The sequence below is a fragment of the Camelus bactrianus genome, chromosome 3, assembly GCF_048773025.1.
Source record: "Camelus bactrianus isolate YW-2024 breed Bactrian camel chromosome 3, ASM4877302v1, whole genome shotgun sequence".
NCBI lineage: Eukaryota > Metazoa > Chordata > Mammalia > Artiodactyla > Camelidae > Camelus > Camelus bactrianus.
This window is the reverse complement of record NC_133541.1, coordinates 100,017,750-100,037,231: the sequence shown is the minus strand read 5'-3', so window position 1 is coordinate 100,037,231 and position 19,482 is coordinate 100,017,750. Positions and strand designations below refer to the sequence as shown.

Genomic DNA, 19,482 nt, shown 5'->3' with positions numbered 1-19,482 from the left:
GGGCCTCCCACTGCGACCACTTCAGCCGTGGAAAATGAGGAGAGAGACTTACAGTAGCCCCCACGGGCTCCTCCGCCGGCTGAAGGGGCCCTGACGTTCTCGCCGCCCGTCCATCCTGCCAGTTTGCGAGCCATGTTTTCGGTGGTGGGGCTGCCGCAGACCCATCTGCTAGGGTCTCTAGCTTTCACCTGACTGTCGGAGGTTCCCGAGGCGCACGTGCGGTGGATACCTCCGCCCCCTTGGGAGGCGGGGTCTTGCTCAGAGCCAATGAGAGCTTGGGGGGGTGGAGGGGTAGGGAAGCTTCCAGATAGGCAGACAGGGAGGAGGTTATAAAGGGGGTACGAGGAAGCCAGCGGGAGAGCCATGCAGTCCAAGCGGGAGTGTGAGGTAAGTGGTTGGCTACCAGGGGGTCGATGAGCCCTCGGCATCACAGGGGAGGTGGGGGTGGTCGCGGCAATCCGCGACTCCAACCTGCCCTTTCCCCCTCAGCTATGGTGTGAGAGGGTGAATCCAGAGAACAAGGCGGCGCTGGAGGCGTGGGTCAGGGAGACGGGCATCCGCCTGGTGCAGGTGAACGGGCAGAGGAAGTATGGCGGGCCACCCCCAGGTACGGTAGTCCCCGTCCCTGCGCCTGCTGGGGGGCTACGCCGGCCTCGACGGCCCCAACCCGCCGCATTTGGGGGGAGGGGGCGCCTACCCCGAGGCTACACAGTCAGAAACCCCTAACTACTCGTTACCCCCGCCCCCAAGCAGATGAAACTTCTCTGTGGCTTCCCACCCTCCCGCGCCGTCGAGGACGGAGCCAGTCTTAAGGTGCCAGTCTTGATTTTAGATCAGCCACCCAATTATGCCGGCGATCCGGCGGAGTACGGTGTACCCATTTCACAGACTTTTGCATACATAGCCCTTCTCGCGCTGGGTCCCTGGGCCCCGAACCCGGAACCATCCGGGTGGATGACGGTTCCCCCTCCCCATCCCCTCCTCCCAGGATGGGTGGGCAGCCCGCCGCCAGCCGGGTCAGAGGTGTTTATCGGGCGGCTACCCCAGGATGTGTACGAGCACCAGCTGATCCCACTGTTCCAGCGTGTGGGCCGCCTCTACGAATTTCGCCTGATGATGACCTTCAGCGGCCTTAACCGCGGCTTCGCTTACGCCCGCTACAGCTCGCGGCGCGGCGCCCAGGCGGCCATCGCCACGCTGCACAACCACCCGCTGCGGCCGTCCTGCCAGCTGCTCGTGTGCCGAAGCACCGAGAAGTGCGAGCTGAGCGTGGACCGGCTGCCGCCGGGTCTGAGCCGCCACGCGCTACTGCTCGCGCTGCAGCCCCTGGGCCCTGGCCTGCAGGAGGCGCTGTTGCTGCCCAGCCCCGGGCCGGCGCCCGCGCAAATCGCGCTGCTCAAGTTCAGCTCGCACCGCGCCGCAGCCATGGCCAAAAAGGCTCTAGTGGAAGGTAGGGGTGGAGACTGCGGGGGGGGGGGCGCTGGTTGGGGCCAAACCCGTTCTGCCGGGCACTTTACCTGTACCTGTCAGCACAGCGGGTTAAAGTCTCGAGACCGACCCGCCTGAGTTTCCGACATAAACTATTTGACCAAAGGCTTTTAAATTTCCACTGACGCTGTCAACTACTGCTTACCTATACCTAACACTTCACAAGCATTATCTCCTGGCTAAATTCTCCACATTCCAATGGAACAGAATGATGTTCCTCTTTAGATATGAGGGGACTGTGTTAAGAAAAATCGACCCGCCCAAGGCTATCCAACTATGCCTACCTTTTATCCTCTATAGAACCTGCTTTCTCAGACTGTTATGAGAATTCAGCAGCACTTAACACATTCTCTACTTTTTGGCAAGTATTCATGGTAAAGGTTAGCTATTGTGATGGTTATGAGATAGACAAAGCCTGCATCAACCAGTTCTCCAAGGACACTCAGAAGATAGCAGTTATTACACCCACTTTGTAAATAAACACAATGAAGCCTGGAGAAGTTATTTAACTTGCCTGAAGTCACACTGTCAGGAAATGGGGAGGTTAGATATTGAACAGGCCTTTGTGACTCCAGAGGACTCACAGGGCCTGGGGGCTTGGGCCCAGGGCTTAGACCTGCCCTATCTCTACCTTTTTTCCTGCAGGGCAGTCACGCCTCTGTGGAGAGCAGGTGGCTGTGGAGTGGCTCAAGCCAGACCTGAAGCAGCGACTCCGTCAGCAGCTCGTTGGTCCCTCACTGCGGTGCCTACAGCCAGAGAGCAGTCAATTGGCCCTAGCCGGGGACAAGCTAGAGTTCCAAGGGGCTCAGGCTACCCTGCAGCTGATGTGCCAACAGATGAACCTGGGTAGCCCGGTGTTCCTCACCAAGTGTTTGGGCACAGGCTTTGCTGGCTGGCACCGCTTCTGGTACCAGGTGGTGATCCCTGGGCATCCAGTGCCCTTCAGTGGCCTCATCTGGGTTGTGCTTGCCCGGGATGGGCAGGATGGGCATGAGGTGGCCAAGGAGGCTGTGTCTGCACAGCTGCTGGAGGCACTGAGTGAGTCTGGGGCCAGCCTCCTGCGGTCTTTTGGGGCTGAGGCAGGTACAATGGTTCAGCAGTGACCTCATCTTCTCCACAGGCAGCCTGAACAAGTAGGCGGGGTCTGTTTCAGTCCTTGGCCCAGCAGGCCTGGGCAGCCACCATCTAATCCCAAGAAGGGGAGGAGCATGGACCCTGCACTAGGCCTGACACAGCCTCCCAGCTGGGGCAGGGCCCCAGTGCATCTGGGACAGCTCAGGTTTGGCTAAGTTGTGGTAAGGGACCTTGCCTTCCCCTCCTAGCCCATGGTCTGACCTGACCCCATTGTTCTGTGTGACGCACACCCACCCACCCTCTCTCCCACAGCTTAGCATGAATCTTTGCTTCTTATTTTCTTGATTTGTCTTTGTTGATGTTTTTATTTGAAGGCTGGCTAAGCCAAAAGGTCAGAAATGTGCCTTTGCCCCCACCACTTGGCATTCTGGTTTTGGTGTATGTGTAGTTTTGACTTTTTCTATGCTGGTTGTATTTATATTAAACCCCTGGTTGGTGTACACCTGTGTCCGTGCTGTCTTACCCCAGCTGTGGGTTTATCTCAACACTGGTGGAGTGAACAGCTACTACAGGGCAAGTACTTCCCCACATCTGTTGCTGAGTCCTGACCCTCTGTGCATCTTTAGTGCACAATAGGGTATTTTAAATTCCCAGCCTCTCTGGGGAATCCAGCCCAGGAAGTAAGACTCTTGCCCACTGAGAACCAATCCTGAGGTTCGGTCATCCCCTCAGTCACTGTCGTCCTCACTCTCCTTCTCTTCCTCCCAAACTGTGGAGTCCACTCCCTCCTCCCTCAGTCCTGCAAAGAAGTCATCAGTGCTCCAGGCCTTGCTGCTCAGTGCTCGAAGCGGCCCTCCCTTTTTTTTGCGGCGACGGTAGTCATCCACCACCACAGCCCGCAGCTGGGCCATGTCCCAAAACTTGAGACGCTGGTCATGGCCACTGCTGGCCAGGAAGCGGCCACAGTGGGAGAGGGCCAGCTTCTCCACAGGCTCCCCGGCATGCTGGCCCACACTGCCTACCACTCGGTTTGGCAGGATATTGACAGCCCTGGGCAGAAAGAAAAGAGTGTTGGGTCTTGGCTGGTTAGGTCTGCCCTTGCTGTGACCTGAGGGCCATCTGGCTTCTCTCACCTGATGATTCCATCAGTAGAGCCGGTACACAGCAGACTCTCAGTCACCGGAACCATACAGTCGATGGACTCAGCTCTCAAGGCAAAGCGGTCACTTGTGGCCCCAAAACCATTCCAGTTGAATAGGTAGATAGTGCCTTCGCTGGAGCCACAGGCCACCTTCTTCCCACACTGCAGGGAAATAAGGCAAACCATGTTTGTGGAGCCACCTCAGACCGAGTCCCTAGCACACCCCCATCCTGCCTTGCCCAGCTATACTTTCATGAGTGTGACAGAGGTCAGGTCTCCAGACTGTGGCTCTGAGAGCAACTCGAACCGGCGTCGCTTGATGTTGAAGACACCAAGGCAACCATCTCCACTGTAGAGAGAGCAAAGGAGCAGACCAGGCTGGAGGCTCCCAGTGAGGAAGACATTTAACGCAGGGAAGGGAGGGGTCACTGCTTTGAGGCTGTACCTGGCTGTCAGCAGCAGCTTCTTGGCTGGGTCCAGAGCCATGTCAGCGATATACTCCTCATGCTGCCGCATATCCATTAAGGGGCCCTCCTTCCGCTGGTCCCATAGGCGGATGCCACCTGTGTCATCCCCAGTGGCCAGAACATTCTCATCCACCAGCAGCAGGCTGTTGATGGGGGCACTGGAGACAGGTATAGAACTTCCTGGAAAACCTTTGTCCCAGTAGGGATGTACCAATCAGTCCTTACCCCTCACCTCAATGCACAATTGGCTTCCCCTTACCCATGAGCCTTGGAAATGCGTCTTTCCAGTCGGCCCTGCTCCACATCTAGAATGTGGATGGCTTTGTCCTTGGAGACAGTAACAAGTTCTGGGGAGAAAATGTCCAGGTTATGGTGCTGCTCACTGCTCCCCTTCCCACCACCACACTGCCTTCCCTAATACTCACTCTGCCCATCTTCAGAGAAGACAACGGCTCGGCAGGACTTGAGGTGGTGACCTGAGGACCAGAGCTCCTTGGTTTCTCCCTCTTGGCAGGAGTAGGAAAAGCTAGGGAGAATGGAAGAAGAGTGACTGACCCCAGACCTCACCTGGGATGCATGGAGTGTAAAGACCAACCAACTAACCTTCCACTCTACTAGGAGTTCCTGCTTGCACACCTCCCAGCCCCAGGAGCTTACCATCCCATTTTCCCATTTTCAGTGAGCTTCAAATGTTAGGGTTTTTTTTCATTCAACATACATTTTCATGACCTGACCCCACCTCACCCCTCTTCAGCATCCTTGAAAGCCCTAGCCTGGGGAAAGATTAGGTGCGGATCACTGAAGGTCCAGAAATATTTGCTAAATTAGTGACAGAAGACCAGCCCTAGAAGTAGGAAATGTAAAGATTAGTAAGACAGGGATCTTAACACTCTAGGTCTTTGGGACCTAGAGAAAGCCACAATTAATCACAGCACATCATGACCACATGTTGAAGAGGACGTAGGATGAAAATGGAGGTGGAGCAGAGGTACCAGCCCATAAACTCAGCTTTGAGGCAAGTACCTGTCCAGAGATTATCCTCAGTGCCTGCTTCAGCAGGTCTTCAAAAAGGGCCAAATGAATAAGTGCATACTTGCTGGTTAGTTCCAGGCAGGTAGAACTGGGTATACTTACTGTTTGCCCTGTCCCAGTGCCCAGCATGAAAAAGCTGCTTAATAAACATTCACAGATTGAGTACTTGGGAGGGAAGAGGGCCTCGGAAAGCTACCTGAAGTGATGACATGACATGAGTTGGATCATGAAGAATGAGTAGTTCACCTGGCAGAGAAGGGGCAGATACTGGAGGCAGATGTCAGTGTCCCGCCCAGGGCAGAGATAAGGAATGAGGAGCGTTCAAGTCAGATGTATGACTGAATCTGGAAAGATCAGCTGGACTGGGCTTGAGACAACCATACAGGCCAAGCAGAAGTCTGAACTGAATCCTCTGGGGGAAAGGAACCTCTTTAGAATGATCATGGGAGAAGTTAAGAGGCCTGCCAGAAGGCAGTGGCTGAGGGCAGGAAAGAGGAGAGGAATGGAAACTATGGGGGTGTGAAGAAAGGTGGAGGCCTGGGGTGACTCCCAAGTGTCTGGCCCTATAAATATGAATAGTCATGGTAAACCTCTCTGCAAAGTATGTATGATTGTTTCCATTTTCAAAGATGAAAACACGGAAGTTAACTTGCCCAAAGCCTTTGCAGTTAATGACAGGTTTGGGATTTAAATTCATTAAGTAAATCTGATAGCACAACTCTCCTGGTTAAAGCCTTCAGTGGCTTTTCACTGCTTCCAGCCTACATCTTTTGTTCACAAACATGTACTGAGCACACATCCTGGGCTAGAAGCAGGAGATACAATGGAGAACTAAACAGAATACAGATGACACTCCAGAACATTGTTTTTCAAACTCTAGTCTGGACCCGTTTGTGAGCTGCAATCAACATTTTGTGTGTGTGCTTGCAATAACGATAGAATGAAATAAACCAGAAAATAGTAGAGTGCATCACACGTACTATAAAAGGTATTTTTACTGTGAGGTGAAGCCAAAAATGTTTGGAAAAAAAGGGTTTTTTTGGTGGAAGAGACCACATTCAAATAATTACGCAAATGGATGTATGACTACACACCATTAAGAAGTTTATGAGAAAAAGGTATCTGGTACCAAGGTAGAATCTAACAGGTAGTCGTTTGCAGCATGCTGGAAGAGTGAAGAGATGCTGAGAGTTCAGGAACAGTAGGTGCAAGTAAGGGAAAGGAATTTTCCAGGTGGAAGGAATAACGTGCAAAGGAGCTGAAGCTTTAAAGTACATTAAAAAGGTAAGGATGAATAAGCACAGAAAGCAAAAAGTAAAGCGAGCAAGAGCCGGATTGTCAAGGCCCTGAAAGCTGGATTAAGGAGTCAGGACTTAATCCTAAAAGCAAAGGTAAACTATTGAAGGGTTTTAATCAAGAAAGTGAGATGGTCGGACTTGTGTTTTTGAAAGATCAGTTAAAGTGGGCAAGAGGCGAAAACAGGGGGCCCCGCTGGTCCTATTTCAGTACCAACATAACACAATCCGGTGGAAAATAACAATTGTCCCGAACACCTGCTTGTCTTGCTACTTATTTGTTCGCCTACTTGTCCGGGCTTCGTCACGACATCCAACAACTTTTTCTTTCAGCTCTTTCAAGAAATTTGTGTGGTCACTTGGTTAGAGCCAAATGTTACTTGTAAAATTAGTATTCCTGTAACTTTCCCTCTTCATCCTAGCCCCATCACAACGGAGTTTCCAGACCGGGTAGCCACCGTGCCCACCACAGTCACCGCGCCCCGAGCCCTGCCTCGCACTTACACGAACACATCCCCGTCCACGTCCCCCGCTGCCAGGAGATCGCGGGCCGGGTGAAACGCTAACCCACTGGCCGGAGCTTCCAGCACGATGTCTTCCGGAGTGTCCCGGATCCGAGCTGGGGCTTCCGTGGAGTCGGGGTCCTTGTCGCTCCCATCCTCAGCGGGCCTTCCCTCACACGTGCCGTCCATGCATCGGAGGATTCCTAGCCGCGCAGCAGTTGCACAGTGAGCCCAATAACCAGTCGCCCGGCGGGAGGAGTGACCCAGGGCACCGCTTCCGGGTTGGGGGCCGGACCGGATGTGGCGTCAGGGCGTTCTCCGTAACCCGGAAAAGGCGGGGCCAGACCCAGCTGATGGGTGGAACCGACCCGAGGAGGCCGTGCACCACAGTCTGTTGCCTGTGTTGCCCTGGAGGGGGTTCCAGGACCGGCCAGACGGCGCAACCGTCAGTCCCCTTCTCGGTCTCTTCATGTAAAGTTAGGAACTGCGTTTAAGTCCATTCTGCTTATCCTGATAGACGCTGACAGTTTGGTACTCCCTCCTGCAATCAGTAAGGATGACGTCTGCCCTGGGGATAGAAGAGGGGGATGCCAGTCGTCCGTGGCTTGGTGAAGCCCAAGACCATGACAAGCGGCAGCCAGTTTAGTCAGTAAGCAACAAAGACTCACGCCGCAAGAATCTGACAGCCCGGGGTCATAGACTGCAGGCCGCCTGCGCACATGCTTAAGGTGCAGCCGTCTTTGTTCTCATAGACAAAGCAACAACTTCCAGCCTGTTCCTACCGTTTGGCTGCAGACCCTCAGCAGGACTGGACCACCAATGCTCAGAGCTGGCATGGAGTTGCTGAAGAGGAAAGTGGGCACAACGATTGACGTTCTGGACATTTAAGTTACCAAAGATTCCAGAGGCCAGGGAGCCCACTTTGGACCTTGACAAACTTTTCAGTATGTTGAAGGGCACCAAACCCTTCTGGCCAGGGACAGGGATTCCCCAAGGCACTTCCCCAAGTCTATCCCTTCAGCTAGGTAAGCAGTGATTTGTGCTTGGAATTACTAAAGCTCCCAGGAGGGCATAAACTTGTGAAAGGTTTCTGTTCCCACAGGTGTTTCTCATCAGGTGCCTTCACCTAGAGCCCAGTCTGCACAACCTTGGGGTCAGACTGGCAGCCCAGTGGGTTGACCCTAATTCCCAGGGAATCTCTGCCCTAAGACTAGGTCCCCAGATGGGCTTAAATGAGTGACATTTAAGACCAGTCACCCTTACATTCCTCTATTTCTTGGTATCAGTGAGGGTCATTCTTCCCTTCTCCACTGGGCACCTTGGCTAATATACATCCTGCTTAGGAATTTAGACCCACAGCTCAGGACAGGACTGACCTGACTTCCTCCATATGATTTTTATACATTCAGTGGAATTAGTAGCCCTCTTGGTGCATCTGGGCCCTCAACATAGAGAAGACAAGACAGCAGGTTAATCAATTTTAATGGAACCAAAAGATTATACAATAAAATGTTATATACATTCACACACACACACACACAAAAAACCTTGCAATTTTTTTCTGGAATTATAGAAAGCAAGCAGTGAGGAGCACATCTTTGTGGAGATTATTCTTGGAGCTGGAACCAAAGATTAGTATTTTGGTCTTTTCACTTCAACCCTGCAATGGAAGAAGAAATGAGCATAAGCAAAACACTAAACAATTTCTGTCAGTCTCACAGAGGAAGAATAATGCTGCTCACCCATCGGCTTCCATCTTCTTCCTCTTCTCAATAATCTACAAAAACAACAGTTATAGTCAATATTTATGCGGCCAATCTAAGCTCACCTGAAACCCAAGGCTGACCTCTCCTACTTCCATGGCTGTCCAACCCCCTGCCTGTTCCTGAATCTGTGGCCCAGTGTCTCCTCCCAGCTGAAGCCTTCCCAGGGAGAACCAGTCCCACTCACAGCACTAATCTTTTTCCACTGGCGATCAAGCTCTGCTTTGTCATTGGTCTCCTTGAACCGCCTTGTTTTCCGCCCTTCAGACATCTTGATGCCATACTGGAATGCAGCCCTGAGGGGGAAAAAGGGCAGTTGAGGGAAGAAGACATCAGAGGTTGCATACCAGTAGCAAGCTCTTCCCAGAGGACCCTGTGAGCAGAGAACCTATTTGGGAATGTTTCAGCCAGATTATACTCTCTAACCTGGTGTGGGCTAGTCCACCCCTATCACCATCCCTCTCCTCACTTCCTGGCTGTATTTAGTACCAAGACTTACTTGGGCAGTGCCTCCTTGTTGTTCATATACTCGCTGTATTCCTCCTGGGTATCAAAGTCCCAACGGCCTAAAGGGCCCTTCTTGTTACCCTGTTACAGGATAGAATGGGGGGCAGGTGAGGAAGAGATGTCAGTGGAAATGGAATTTTAGCCCTTGATTAAATTCAGTCTCTCCCATAATCCCAGGTTTTATCATTCATAAATCCTACCCTAATCAACAATAATAAATGTTTTCTATGTACTTACTATGTGCCAGGTATTATTCTGAACACTAAACATGTATCTTATTTAACTGTCTCAAAAACTACTGAGAACTATATTTCTTTCCATTTTCCTAATGAGGAAACAGGCATAAGCACTAAGTTTTAGCAAGGTCACAAAACTAATGGCAGAGCCATGGTTAAGCAAGGATCTAAGATGGAATTAAATCATGCAGTATAGAGAGAATACGGGGAAAATGGATGACATTTCTTGACCATTAATGATGTTAATGTTTGTTGGTGGGTTTTTTGTTTGTTTATTTGTTTGTTTTAAGACTGAGAGGAAAATGCAACCCTGGCTAGAATAAAAGTCAAGTTATTTTCTAAAAACTGAAATTTCTTCTGCTCTTTCTACATATGCACTAAAGGCTTGTTTACTGCCTAAGATGGAAATCAAAGCCTGGTACTTTACAGAAAATAAAAAGAAATATATTTTTGGTCTATCTCATTTGACTTTGTACAGATGCTTTAAAACAGTTAAGTTCCCCAAGACTGCCCCCCCACCCCCACCCCCACTGTGCTGCTGCTCTTAAGGCTGCAGCTGGAGAAAGTTGAGGCCCAGGAAATGAAACAGATTCTTTGGGTGTAGGGAAGGGGATATGTACTAAACAATAACTGCCCCAACCCATCCTTCCAACTCCATACCTGGTCCATTTTGCTATAATCCACCTCCTCGTCACTGTCCACGGCCATGTCATCCATCCTAAAGAGAAACAATAGTTAAACAGATGGTGCAGACCCAGACCCCTATGCTTCATTTGGAAGCCTATCCACTAAGAGGCTATGTGCCCAGGAAAAACCATCCCTCCTAGACATCCCTCGTAGAGCCTAACAGAATATCAAGAAGTCCCCATGGGTCCTAGCAAATCAAATTTCCACCTCACTCCCCATTCCCCCAACTTGTTCTCCAATCATCCCAGCCTCCCTTCTTTAACAGAGTCTTACGTACGTGGCTGGGTAGCACTCAGCATAGCTGTTCGACATGCCAAAGAAATCTCCCAGCTGCTTCTTGTCCTCTGGCTTCTTCAGTGTAAGCTATGTTAAGGCAAATAATTCTACCAACAGCAGAAAAACTTCAAGCAGGAAGGGCGAAGGGCTAGAAGACCCAACATGAAAACTCTAAGGAGAGGGCTGTGAACATAAATGGGTCCTCTGAGAAAGGGGAAAGTAATGACTTCATCCTTGTCAAAATTCAGCACAAAAGAGAAAGAGGAAGATGGGGGTGAGGAGATTGTGGGGAAGCAGGGAGGCAGGTGGAGTTAGAATTAAAAAAAGAAGAGTTCTCTAGAATACAAGAACATTCTGAAATAAAGGATATGATTCAGTGCCTTCCCAGCCAGCAGATCCAGCAAACTTTTCATTGATTGACTTGATTAACTCCTTGGCAGATCCGGGTCCTGGAGGAAAAAGAACTCTGTTCAGACTTTGAAATGAGGAACTTACAACCCCTTCCCCACAACACACTTCCAACCTGTTTCTAAGAATTTTTTAAGCAACAGAACCCTTTAGCTAATCAAGTTTTAATCAAATTCCAACTAAAAATGAGCTACTCTGGTTGAGACGCAGTAGTGTGCCCAGAATATTGTCTGCTCAACCTGCCTCACATCCTCAGAACCCCACAGCTGGAAGATTATATCTAACAGAGCAAATATGCCCTGCCATTACCTGGGAAGGTAGATGGAGCTCCAGGCTCATCTTCTGTCTACTCCATAAGACAAGACATGGATCTTTTGAGAATCCAGAACTAGAAAGTCCCTCAGTCTCACCCTCTCACCATTAGCAGCTCTGTGCTCTGGGTCAGACTCTCAGCCCAGACGAAAGCAAGACTGCCAGAGCCAATGCAAGATGCTTTGGATGAAACTCACCTTTATCAACATCCATCGGCTGGAAAGAAAACAGAAGCTAAAGTGAGTGTGACCGTGAGGGATCCCCATTCATCTCGCCCCCAAGTTTGAATCAACTCCCTACCCAACCCCTTGCCCCCAGTTTCAGGATGGTTCCTTTTCTGGATTAGTTGACCCCCAGTTGCTGCTATGGAGCCAGGAGGCACCTATATACCAGAGGGGTCCTGTACCTGGCTGGGCAGGCAGAGATGGGCAGTTTCACCACCTAGTACCCGGGACTGCATCTCACCTCGTCGTCCACTTTTGGCTTCTCAAAATAGCTGTGCCTCTTCTTCTCCTCCTCTCTCTCACGATCCCGCTCCCGCTCTCGATCTCGTTCTCGTTCCCGCTCTCTGTCTCGGTCTCTGTCTCTCTCCCGATCACGCTCCCGTTCCCGATATCTCTCCCGCTCCTTGTCCCGAGGCGTCTTGGTTGTGGAGGGTACATAATCCCCAATGTCTTCAAATATACTAGGAAAACAGAGATCCCTAGCTGACAAAGTCACACAGACATCCATTTCCCCTGGCCATTTCGCCAGAATCCTACACCAAGGGCCCCCTAAATGCCAAAAATAAGAAACCCAGAAGCCCTTCCTTCCTCAGATCAGAGGGCAGGGGCTAGGATACATACTTCATGTCAGCCTCGGGGGGCTTCTTCTCTTCCATTTTCCCTGTAATGTAAAGAGAGGAGTGAGGAAAACACTCCTGAGCTAATTCCCACTCAGCCTAACCACGCTCTCCAGCTCTCAATGCCCTTTTAAACATCTTCTGTTCAGAAAATAAGACAACAAAAGCTACCCATACTCTCCCTCCTCATGCCTCAAAGCTGACCACTGCTTCCCGGGTGCATCAAGCAGACAGAACTTGGATGTAACCATCTCTTTGCCAGTGCTCCACTGCTCCCATTTTTCTCTGGTCCCCAAGAACATCCCAATATTCTGGAGACAGAAGGAGACCTGGAGACCTTGGTTCCATCCTCAAATGCTTCTCTCCCTAACCCTCCAAGTTACCTTTATCCTTCTTTTTGAGCTTCTTGTTGCGGGTACCCTGCCTCAGGTAAGAAAGGATCTGGGTGAGCTTGCTGATAACAATGTCATTTGTGGTCAGTGTGGTCTGAGCCTGAAAACCCCAAGAAGCAAGAATGTTATCCCACTGAGCAGGAATCTCTTCATTTATTCATTCATTCATTTACTTAACAAATTGAAGGATGAGTTAGAATTAACTAGGTGAAGACAGGGAAAGGAAGAGTTGTGGAAGGACATTCAAGACAGATGAAACAGCATGCAAAGGCCTGGGTCAAAAGTGAATCTAGTACATTCAAGAAAGCCAGGATGATTGCAGAACAAACAGGGATGCATGGTAAAAAAGAGGCTGGAAAGGCCAGGAGTTACATGGCCTCACAGGCCATAATAAAGATTTTGCTCTTTATCTTAACAATAAGAAAGCACTGCAAGCTTCTAAATGTGATCAGACAAAAATTCACACTGTGAAATGATCATTCTGGTAATATGTAAAAATCATAATGGAAGAGGGGATGGAAAGATGGGGGAGTGGTAATGGCTAAAGAGTACCAGGTTTTTTGGGAGGTGATTAAAAATGATTTAAAATTGCCTGTGATGATGGTTGTACAAGTCTATGAATATATTAAAAGCCACTGAATTATACACTTTAAAGAGGTGAATTGTATGGTATATGAATTACATCTCAATAATAAAAATAAATAGGATATTGGAAAGGAACCAGGGTGGACGTGAGGTAGCCTAATTAGGGGCCTCTTTTAATAGTTCCAGCAAGACATGATGGCTTACACTATAATGTTTTGTGTTATTGGTGGAGACAGAGAAAAGCAAATGGATTCAACTGAGACATAGGAGGTTAAAAGGTAGATAGGACTTGGTGATGGGTTAAATGTGGTAGATGAGGCTTAGGGCAGAATCGAGACTGATTCCCAGGTTAGGGGCTCACGTGGCAGGCTCTCGGGACTCCACTCACCTCCATGGTGGGGCAATCAGCTTTGCTACGAATAAGAGTAGTGGGGATGTCCGTGTCAGCATACTCATCATCCAGGTCTACCACATAGGCCATGCGGCCCGGAAGAAACAGCTCATTCCGCTCATATGCTTTGCTCTTGAAGAGCATGCGGTAAACATTTCTGCCTACAAAGAAAGAAAGAGCAGCCAGGAGCCAATGAGAACCTTTTACAATAACAGCTGCCATTTACTAAGTGCTTACTTTGTGCCAGCCACCACGCCAAGTGCTATGCACGCCTTGCTCAATTGAATCTTCACAACAACCTGGTGAGGTAGGCATTATTATCTCCTTTTAACTGATAAGAATACTAAGGCTAAGGCAGGGACAGGGTATAGTTCAGTGGTAGAGGGAGTTCTTAGAATACACAAGGTCCTAGGTTCAATCCCTAGTACCTCTTAAAAAATCAATCAATCAATCAATCAATCAATCAATCTAATTCCCTCACCCCCAAAAAAAATTTTTTTAAAAGAATACTAAGGCTGAGAGCTGTGATTTACTACCACTTAAGTCATAATGACCACCATAAGTCCTACAGCTACTAAATGACAGAATAAAGAATGGGACCCTGGCAGTTTAACTCCGATGGCTAAGCTCTCATCCACCCTTCCTACACTGTTTTCTCAAGGGCACTATGTGCCTAGCATTGTATTAGGCCCTGGGAAGAAGGATGACATGTAAGGTAATAGTCATGATGATGGAAAAAATAGCTCTACTACATGCTCAGTGTGACAGGCACATTACACACATTATTTCTCTTCATCCCAATAATTCTATGAGGTGAATGTTGACCCCATTTTTGCAAGCAGACAAACAGGAGCTGAGAAGTTAAGCCAGTTGCACCCAAAATCACAGGCTTAGTATGATTTCACCATGGGATTCAAATGCAGGCTTCTGAGTTCTGAGCTTTTAATCACCAACCATGCTACCTCCCTTAAAGGATCAGCCCAGATCTCAAAAGAGCTTCCAACCTAACTGAGGAGACATCAGTAATACATATAAAATAACTAAGTCCACATCTGAGTTGTATTAGAGGATTTTGTGGGAACTAGCGGGTGTGGGGGCAAAAAAAGAGAGGGAAAAAAGTAGGCTGAGGTGAAAGGGGAGCAGATCCTGCCCAGAGCACTAAATTCCCTCCAATTCACCTGGAATGCACAGCCACTAGTGTAGAAATCCTGTACTTACCTAAACGTGTTTTAAATTCAATTTTATTTTCCGGATCCTCATCTTTCCTGAAAAAAAAAAAAAAAAAAAACATTTTTGCTTAATGTGTTCCTACTTTAGGCCCCACCTTTCTAAACTCTCAAGCTCTCCCTGATGTGATGTTTACTTACTTGGTTTCTTTCTGGGGCTTTTCCATCAGTTCTTCCTCCTCTTTCTCTTTACTGGCAATCTCAGCTCGTACCTAAGAGGAAAGCAAGTAGGGCTTAGACACCTATTCATTTTCCGTATTTTTACTGAATACCATTATACCACACTATACCAGGAACTAAGAATCAGTACTAAACAGGACAATATAGTCCTTGCCCTAATGGAGCTTATAGCAGGAGAGACAGACAAAGTAAACAACTAAACAACAAAGTGTGACACCTGGTGTAAGTGATACAGAAGAGCTGTGCAAGGATGCAGGAAGTGGGACGTAAGGAGTGGGGAGACTTAACCATACCTGGGTGATCAGAGAAGGTTTTTTCCCAAGAAGATAAAACTGAGGCTGAGACTTGAAGGATGCAACTAGTCCTACAGCAGGGCCACCGTTAGTCCTTTTAGATGATCTCAACTAACAGTAGTCTCCCTCCTCACCCCGAAAGGCCCATACAAGAACATGCAGCGCTCTAGCATTACTCTCCACCCACCAACCAAGGCTCACCTTTTGGAGTAGAGCAAAATCCAAGCCTTTCACCAAGTGGGTGTGTTCCATGTCACCACCCAAGAATTTGGACTCCTGGATCAACTGTCTTCTCTTCTCTGCAGCTGATTTATCCCTGTATAATGAAAGAGGCCACATTAGGACAGTCCTTTGTAGGTGGCAAGCGCCTCCTGAAATGGCTTGGCATGGGGAAATGGCTTTCCAAAGCAGGGAAAATGTGAGGAAGAATTCACATTGCCACTGTATGATTCTACAATGCTGAGGGAACCACACCCTGACCCGCTCAATACTCACGCCTCAGCAGTGGGGCCCACAGCCCTGTAGTTAGCTGTGGTGCTGATCAGCTCAGTTTCCTCATAATCTTTGTTCACGCCATCCCGCCGTTCCTTGGCACGGTCCCGGTACTTCTCTGCTAGTTCTCTCTCTCTCTCAATCTCTTGTTGGCGAAGCTTGGCATAATAACTGTGACCAGTGAAAGGCAAATGTGTAAGGCTTACCAGCTGCTATCCCAAGCTCAGCAGAACTGTTCCTGTTTCCCTATACCTTCATCCAGTTCTCAATGGTGAATGCTCATATACGTCCTAATAGAACTTCTGACCACCTCCTGATAGTCCCCAAAATCAGAACCGCAGCCATCTTCTAGCTCACAGATATACTATTCTGATGTCACCTCAGGACACTCCATCTGTCCCTTCAGAATCCCTTAATGCCACCCAGCTCTACATGACTGAATCTCTACAGGTATGAGACTTTCAGACAGCAACCAGGAAGTCATCTGAATTTTTATCACCTTCCAAATTTCAACTGAAAATAAATCACTCCTTGTCAGATCTCCCCAAGAAGAGAGGAAAAGCAAAGTACCAGGTCTAGGAAGCTTACTATCATACAAGTAATAGCGATGACAATAATGATGATGGCAGCCAAGATTTGTTGGGGAGTTACTATATGCCAGATACTGGTACTAAGTGTTTACATGGACTATCACAGGATCCTCATGACAATGTGATAAAAGTTATTATCACTATCTTGATTCTACCCATAAGAATATTGAGGATTAGAGAGGTTAAGCAAGATGCCCAGAAACTGTGAAAGATGAGATTAAAACACCACAGGCTAATTCCAAAGCCCTAAACTGCCATTCTAAATATCATTCCACTCCACTGAGAAAGCAGAGAACCTCAGGACAAGAAAGGAAAACCTGTCTCTAGCCTCATAACTGGCCCCCACCTCTCTCCCCCAATACTATACACCTTAAAACCCAATACTCCTCCATCCTTCCTTCACCTTTTCTTTTTTCTCCTTCGTGCAGCTGGATCTTCATCCTCATTGTACTCCCTTGGCATCCTAGAAAAGAAAAAAATTCACTGATGGCAAAATATTGCCACAGCCCCAGAAACCCCAAGTAGTGGCCCTGAGGATTGAAGAAAGGCCTAGAAAACTGACCAAAGCAACAGCTGACCAGTTTCAGTCAGGCTGAGATCCATGTACATCCTTCTAGGCAACCAGTTATGAACCTTTAGAAAGCATCACAAGCAACTGAAGGACTATTAAAATTATATACCCCCAAATATGTGTCCTAGAATCTGAGTCTGCCAGGCTGGAATGGACCCAGATATCTACCCATTTAAGCAAAAGAAGCAACTCTAGTACAAGTGCTCCATGGAACAGATTCAGTCTCCAGAGGAAGAGAATCAGAATCATAGACTTTAAAAAAGAACTAGCTTTCTAGTTCCTAAGACATCGAGTTCAGTAGATTTTCTGTAGGAAGGAGATGGAAGACAAGATTGGATCACCTCAGAACTTACTCATGGTGACGTGACTTAGAGGGTGGTGCAGAGGTGGGTGCAGCCCTTGGGGTCATGAGAAGTTTCCTGAAGTCTTCATTGGTGAGTTTCGATCTAGAAGGCAAGAATTTTAAAAATTAGTAACCAATAAGAACTGGGAAAGGAGTATGTAAAAAATATGGTTCACATTACTAGAAATCAGGGAAATGTAAATTAAAACAAAGATATGCCACTTTTAATGCATCAGAGTGTTAACTATTAAAAAGTTTGCTAAATGAAGAACAAGTGACAACTTGGGAAGTGGATACTCTCATATATCGCTGATGGGAATATAAATCAGTTTGGACAATTTGGAGAGTGGTCATTATCTATCTTAAAATTTAAATGTGCAATATCCTATGACCCAGCAACTCCATCTATATATAACCTGGCCAATTACTGGCACATGTATAAGAAGGCCTGTGAAAGAGATTGAATTACAGTTTTGAAACTAATGAAAACTTGGAAATCACCTAAACATCCATTAACTGGAGACTAAATAAACTGTGAAAGTGTTTCCCAAATGTGGGGAAGAAAGCACTGACAGTATAAGAGGTCATTTTAACTGGTACAGTGACAAGGTCTCACTCTTTGACCAAACTTTAGTAAGCTTTCTTTGAGCCCCCTTCTGATTAGGCCTTTTCATTGACTTGCTGAGCCCAGTTTTAGCAAAGAATCCTGCTAGGTTTCCCCAAGGAAGACTTTATTCAAGACTACTATAATAGGAACCAAAACTATTGCAAAAAGGGAGAGGGACTGAAACTTAACTCTGAATACAACAGGGACAATTGGGAATTTGTAGAAAATTACTTGGATGGACATCAAGGGTTGGGTGGAAGAGGAATATGATTAGATATCAAGAGGAGTTGTTGGATCTCCTTGATTGATTGATGGGATTCTCGATACTGTGGCAGGATTCTTTGCTAAAACTGGGTTCAGCAGGCCTGGTCAAAATAGAAGACTTGGAGAAGACTGACTAGAGTTTGGTCAAGAGGGGAGTCCTTGTCACTGCCATGAAAATAACGTCCAAGATACTGAGAAGGTGAAAAAAGCAGGTGGCAAAATGATATATATACAATATAACACCACTTAATTTTAATATTTTAATTCACCAAGCAATGATATATTTTACTCGGATATGCATGTATGAATATAAATGCATTTAAAAAGAGTAGGAAGAAAAGATACAAGTTAAAAAGGTAACACTGGTTACCTCCAAGAAAGGGACTGGAATTGGGGATGTTATCAAAGACAACATTAACCTTATCCTGATGCTTTAATTGTCGACAATAATTAATTCCTATATAATATGCAATTAAACATCAACTTTATTTTTTAAACATCAATTTTAAAAACTAGCATTCTCCCTGCCATAATTTCCCCTTTAATACTCCTATGCAGTTGGCCTGATCCAGTTAAAGTTCACAGAGATAAAGGGGCAAGTGGTATGTTTTTTTTTTGTTTTTTTTTTTACTGTCCTTGCTAACAAGACATTCAGAATTCTTTCACCATCACCACCACCACCACTTAATACCCAGCTCATCCCCATGGTTCTACATCAAAACACTCACTGGTGGAAGGAGTGAGGATCATCCACATCGTGGCCATCTGGGGCCAAAGGGTTGGAGAACGGCTCACCTAAGAAAAAGAATTGACATTAATTTAATCAATTTCTTTTGTCAGGTCCTGTGCAAAAGATGGGGATATAGTGTAAAAATACCAATGTATTTTCCTGTCAAGTTGCTCACAATCTAGTTAGGAAGAAAGGCAAGAACAGCGACAGTGACAATACAACGTAACAAGGGCTTAAGTAGGAAAATACAAGGAGCTGCGGGAGCCCAGAGTAGGGGGCCCCGTAACAGCTCTAGAGGATCAGCGAAGACTTCCTGAAAATAACATCTAAGATACTACCGGAAAGATAAATTGGCGTAACCCCAAATTAAGTGATGGAGGTTGAGGTTTGTTCACAGATAAAACTCTTCTGTCGTGGTTTGGGGCAAAGACAAGGTTTAGGGACAGTCTGGAGCTGCTGGCCTCGCTAGGGGCCCAACGGACTCGCCATGCTCCAAGCGTCACTCTCCCGGCCCCCCTCCAGCCTCACATACACACACACACCCAGCTTAAACTCTGAGGCCAAAATAACGCGCCAAGTGTCCCGAGTCCCTCGGGGAAGAAAGGGCAAATGATCCAAGCCTTACTATCTCGCTCCGGCATTTCGTCCGCGGTGTTTTAACGCCGACAACGACCGAGGATGCCACAACAACACTGCAACCACAGGCGCTTCCCCACAATGCACCTCAGGACTCCACCCACAGTGCCTTTCGCACCCGCCGTAGGCGGAGAAACCCGAGAACGAGGGGA

At 47.8% G+C, this 19,482-nt stretch overlaps 3 protein-coding genes across 3 annotated transcripts; 1 reads left to right on the top strand and 2 right to left on the bottom strand.

Annotated features, from left to right (window-relative positions):
- Window positions 1-105: 105 nt before the first annotated feature.
- DND1 (DND microRNA-mediated repression inhibitor 1) lies at window positions 106-3,062 on the top strand. The gene is made up of 4 exons (XM_074360802.1): window positions 106-387; window positions 490-607; window positions 989-1,450; window positions 2,134-3,062. Exons 1-4 carry the CDS (start codon window positions 364-366, stop codon window positions 2,589-2,591), a joined length of 1,062 nt encoding a protein of 353 aa, XP_074216903.1. The 5' UTR covers window positions 106-363; the 3' UTR covers window positions 2,592-3,062.
- On the bottom strand, window positions 2,908-8,311 carry WDR55 (WD repeat domain 55). Its single transcript, XM_010971756.3, has 7 exons — window positions 7,002-8,311; window positions 4,596-4,696; window positions 4,430-4,517; window positions 4,149-4,328; window positions 3,953-4,052; window positions 3,696-3,865; window positions 2,908-3,612 (listed from the first exon to the last, which is right to left on the bottom strand). Exons 1-7 carry the CDS (start codon window positions 7,187-7,189, stop codon window positions 3,291-3,293), a joined length of 1,149 nt encoding a protein of 382 aa, XP_010970058.2. The 5' UTR covers window positions 7,190-8,311; the 3' UTR covers window positions 2,908-3,290.
- A 154-nt stretch (window positions 8,312-8,465) lies between these two features.
- Window positions 8,466-19,472, bottom strand: IK (IK cytokine). The gene is made up of 20 exons (XM_074360795.1): window positions 19,320-19,472; window positions 18,693-18,759; window positions 17,104-17,196; window positions 16,583-16,642; window positions 15,593-15,760; window positions 15,299-15,413; window positions 14,766-14,836; window positions 14,617-14,663; window positions 13,396-13,559; window positions 12,414-12,522; window positions 12,035-12,074; window positions 11,655-11,874; window positions 11,387-11,405; window positions 10,841-10,918; window positions 10,471-10,552; window positions 10,167-10,224; window positions 9,263-9,351; window positions 8,951-9,059; window positions 8,743-8,777; window positions 8,466-8,660 (listed from the first exon to the last, which is right to left on the bottom strand). Exons 1-20 carry the CDS (start codon window positions 19,333-19,335, stop codon window positions 8,633-8,635), a joined length of 1,668 nt encoding a protein of 555 aa, XP_074216896.1. The 5' UTR covers window positions 19,336-19,472; the 3' UTR covers window positions 8,466-8,632.
- Between the last annotated feature and the right edge of the window lie 10 nt (window positions 19,473-19,482).

Excerpts from the sequence above, each read along its gene's own strand:
- DND1 (XM_074360802.1), top strand. The coding sequence starts at position 364 with ATGCAGTCCAAGCGGGAGTGTGAG. Across the intron at positions 388-489 it reads AGTCCAAGCGGGAGTGTGAG|CTATGGTGTGAGAGGGTGAA; the intron begins GTAAGTGGTTGG and ends TTTCCCCCTCAG. Across the intron at positions 1,451-2,133 it reads CAAAAAGGCTCTAGTGGAAG|GGCAGTCACGCCTCTGTGGA; the intron begins GTAGGGGTGGAG and ends TTTTTCCTGCAG.
- WDR55 (XM_010971756.3), bottom strand. The coding sequence starts at position 7,189 with ATGGACGGCACGTGTGAGGGAAGGCCCGCTGAGGATGGGAGCGACAAG. Across the intron at positions 4,053-4,148 it reads AAGCTGCTGCTGACAGCCAG|TGGAGATGGTTGCCTTGGTG; the intron begins GTACAGCCTCAA and ends CTCTCTCTACAG. Across the intron at positions 3,866-3,952 it reads CCTCTGTCACACTCATGAAA|TGTGGGAAGAAGGTGGCCTG; the intron begins GTATAGCTGGGC and ends ATTTCCCTGCAG.
- IK (XM_074360795.1), bottom strand. Across the intron at positions 17,197-18,692 it reads GATCCTCACTCCTTCCACCA|ATCGAAACTCACCAATGAAG; the intron begins GTGAGTGTTTTG and ends CTTGCCTTCTAG. Across the intron at positions 9,352-10,166 it reads ATTATAGCAAAATGGACCAG|GGTAACAAGAAGGGCCCTTT; the intron begins GTATGGAGTTGG and ends ATCCTGTAACAG.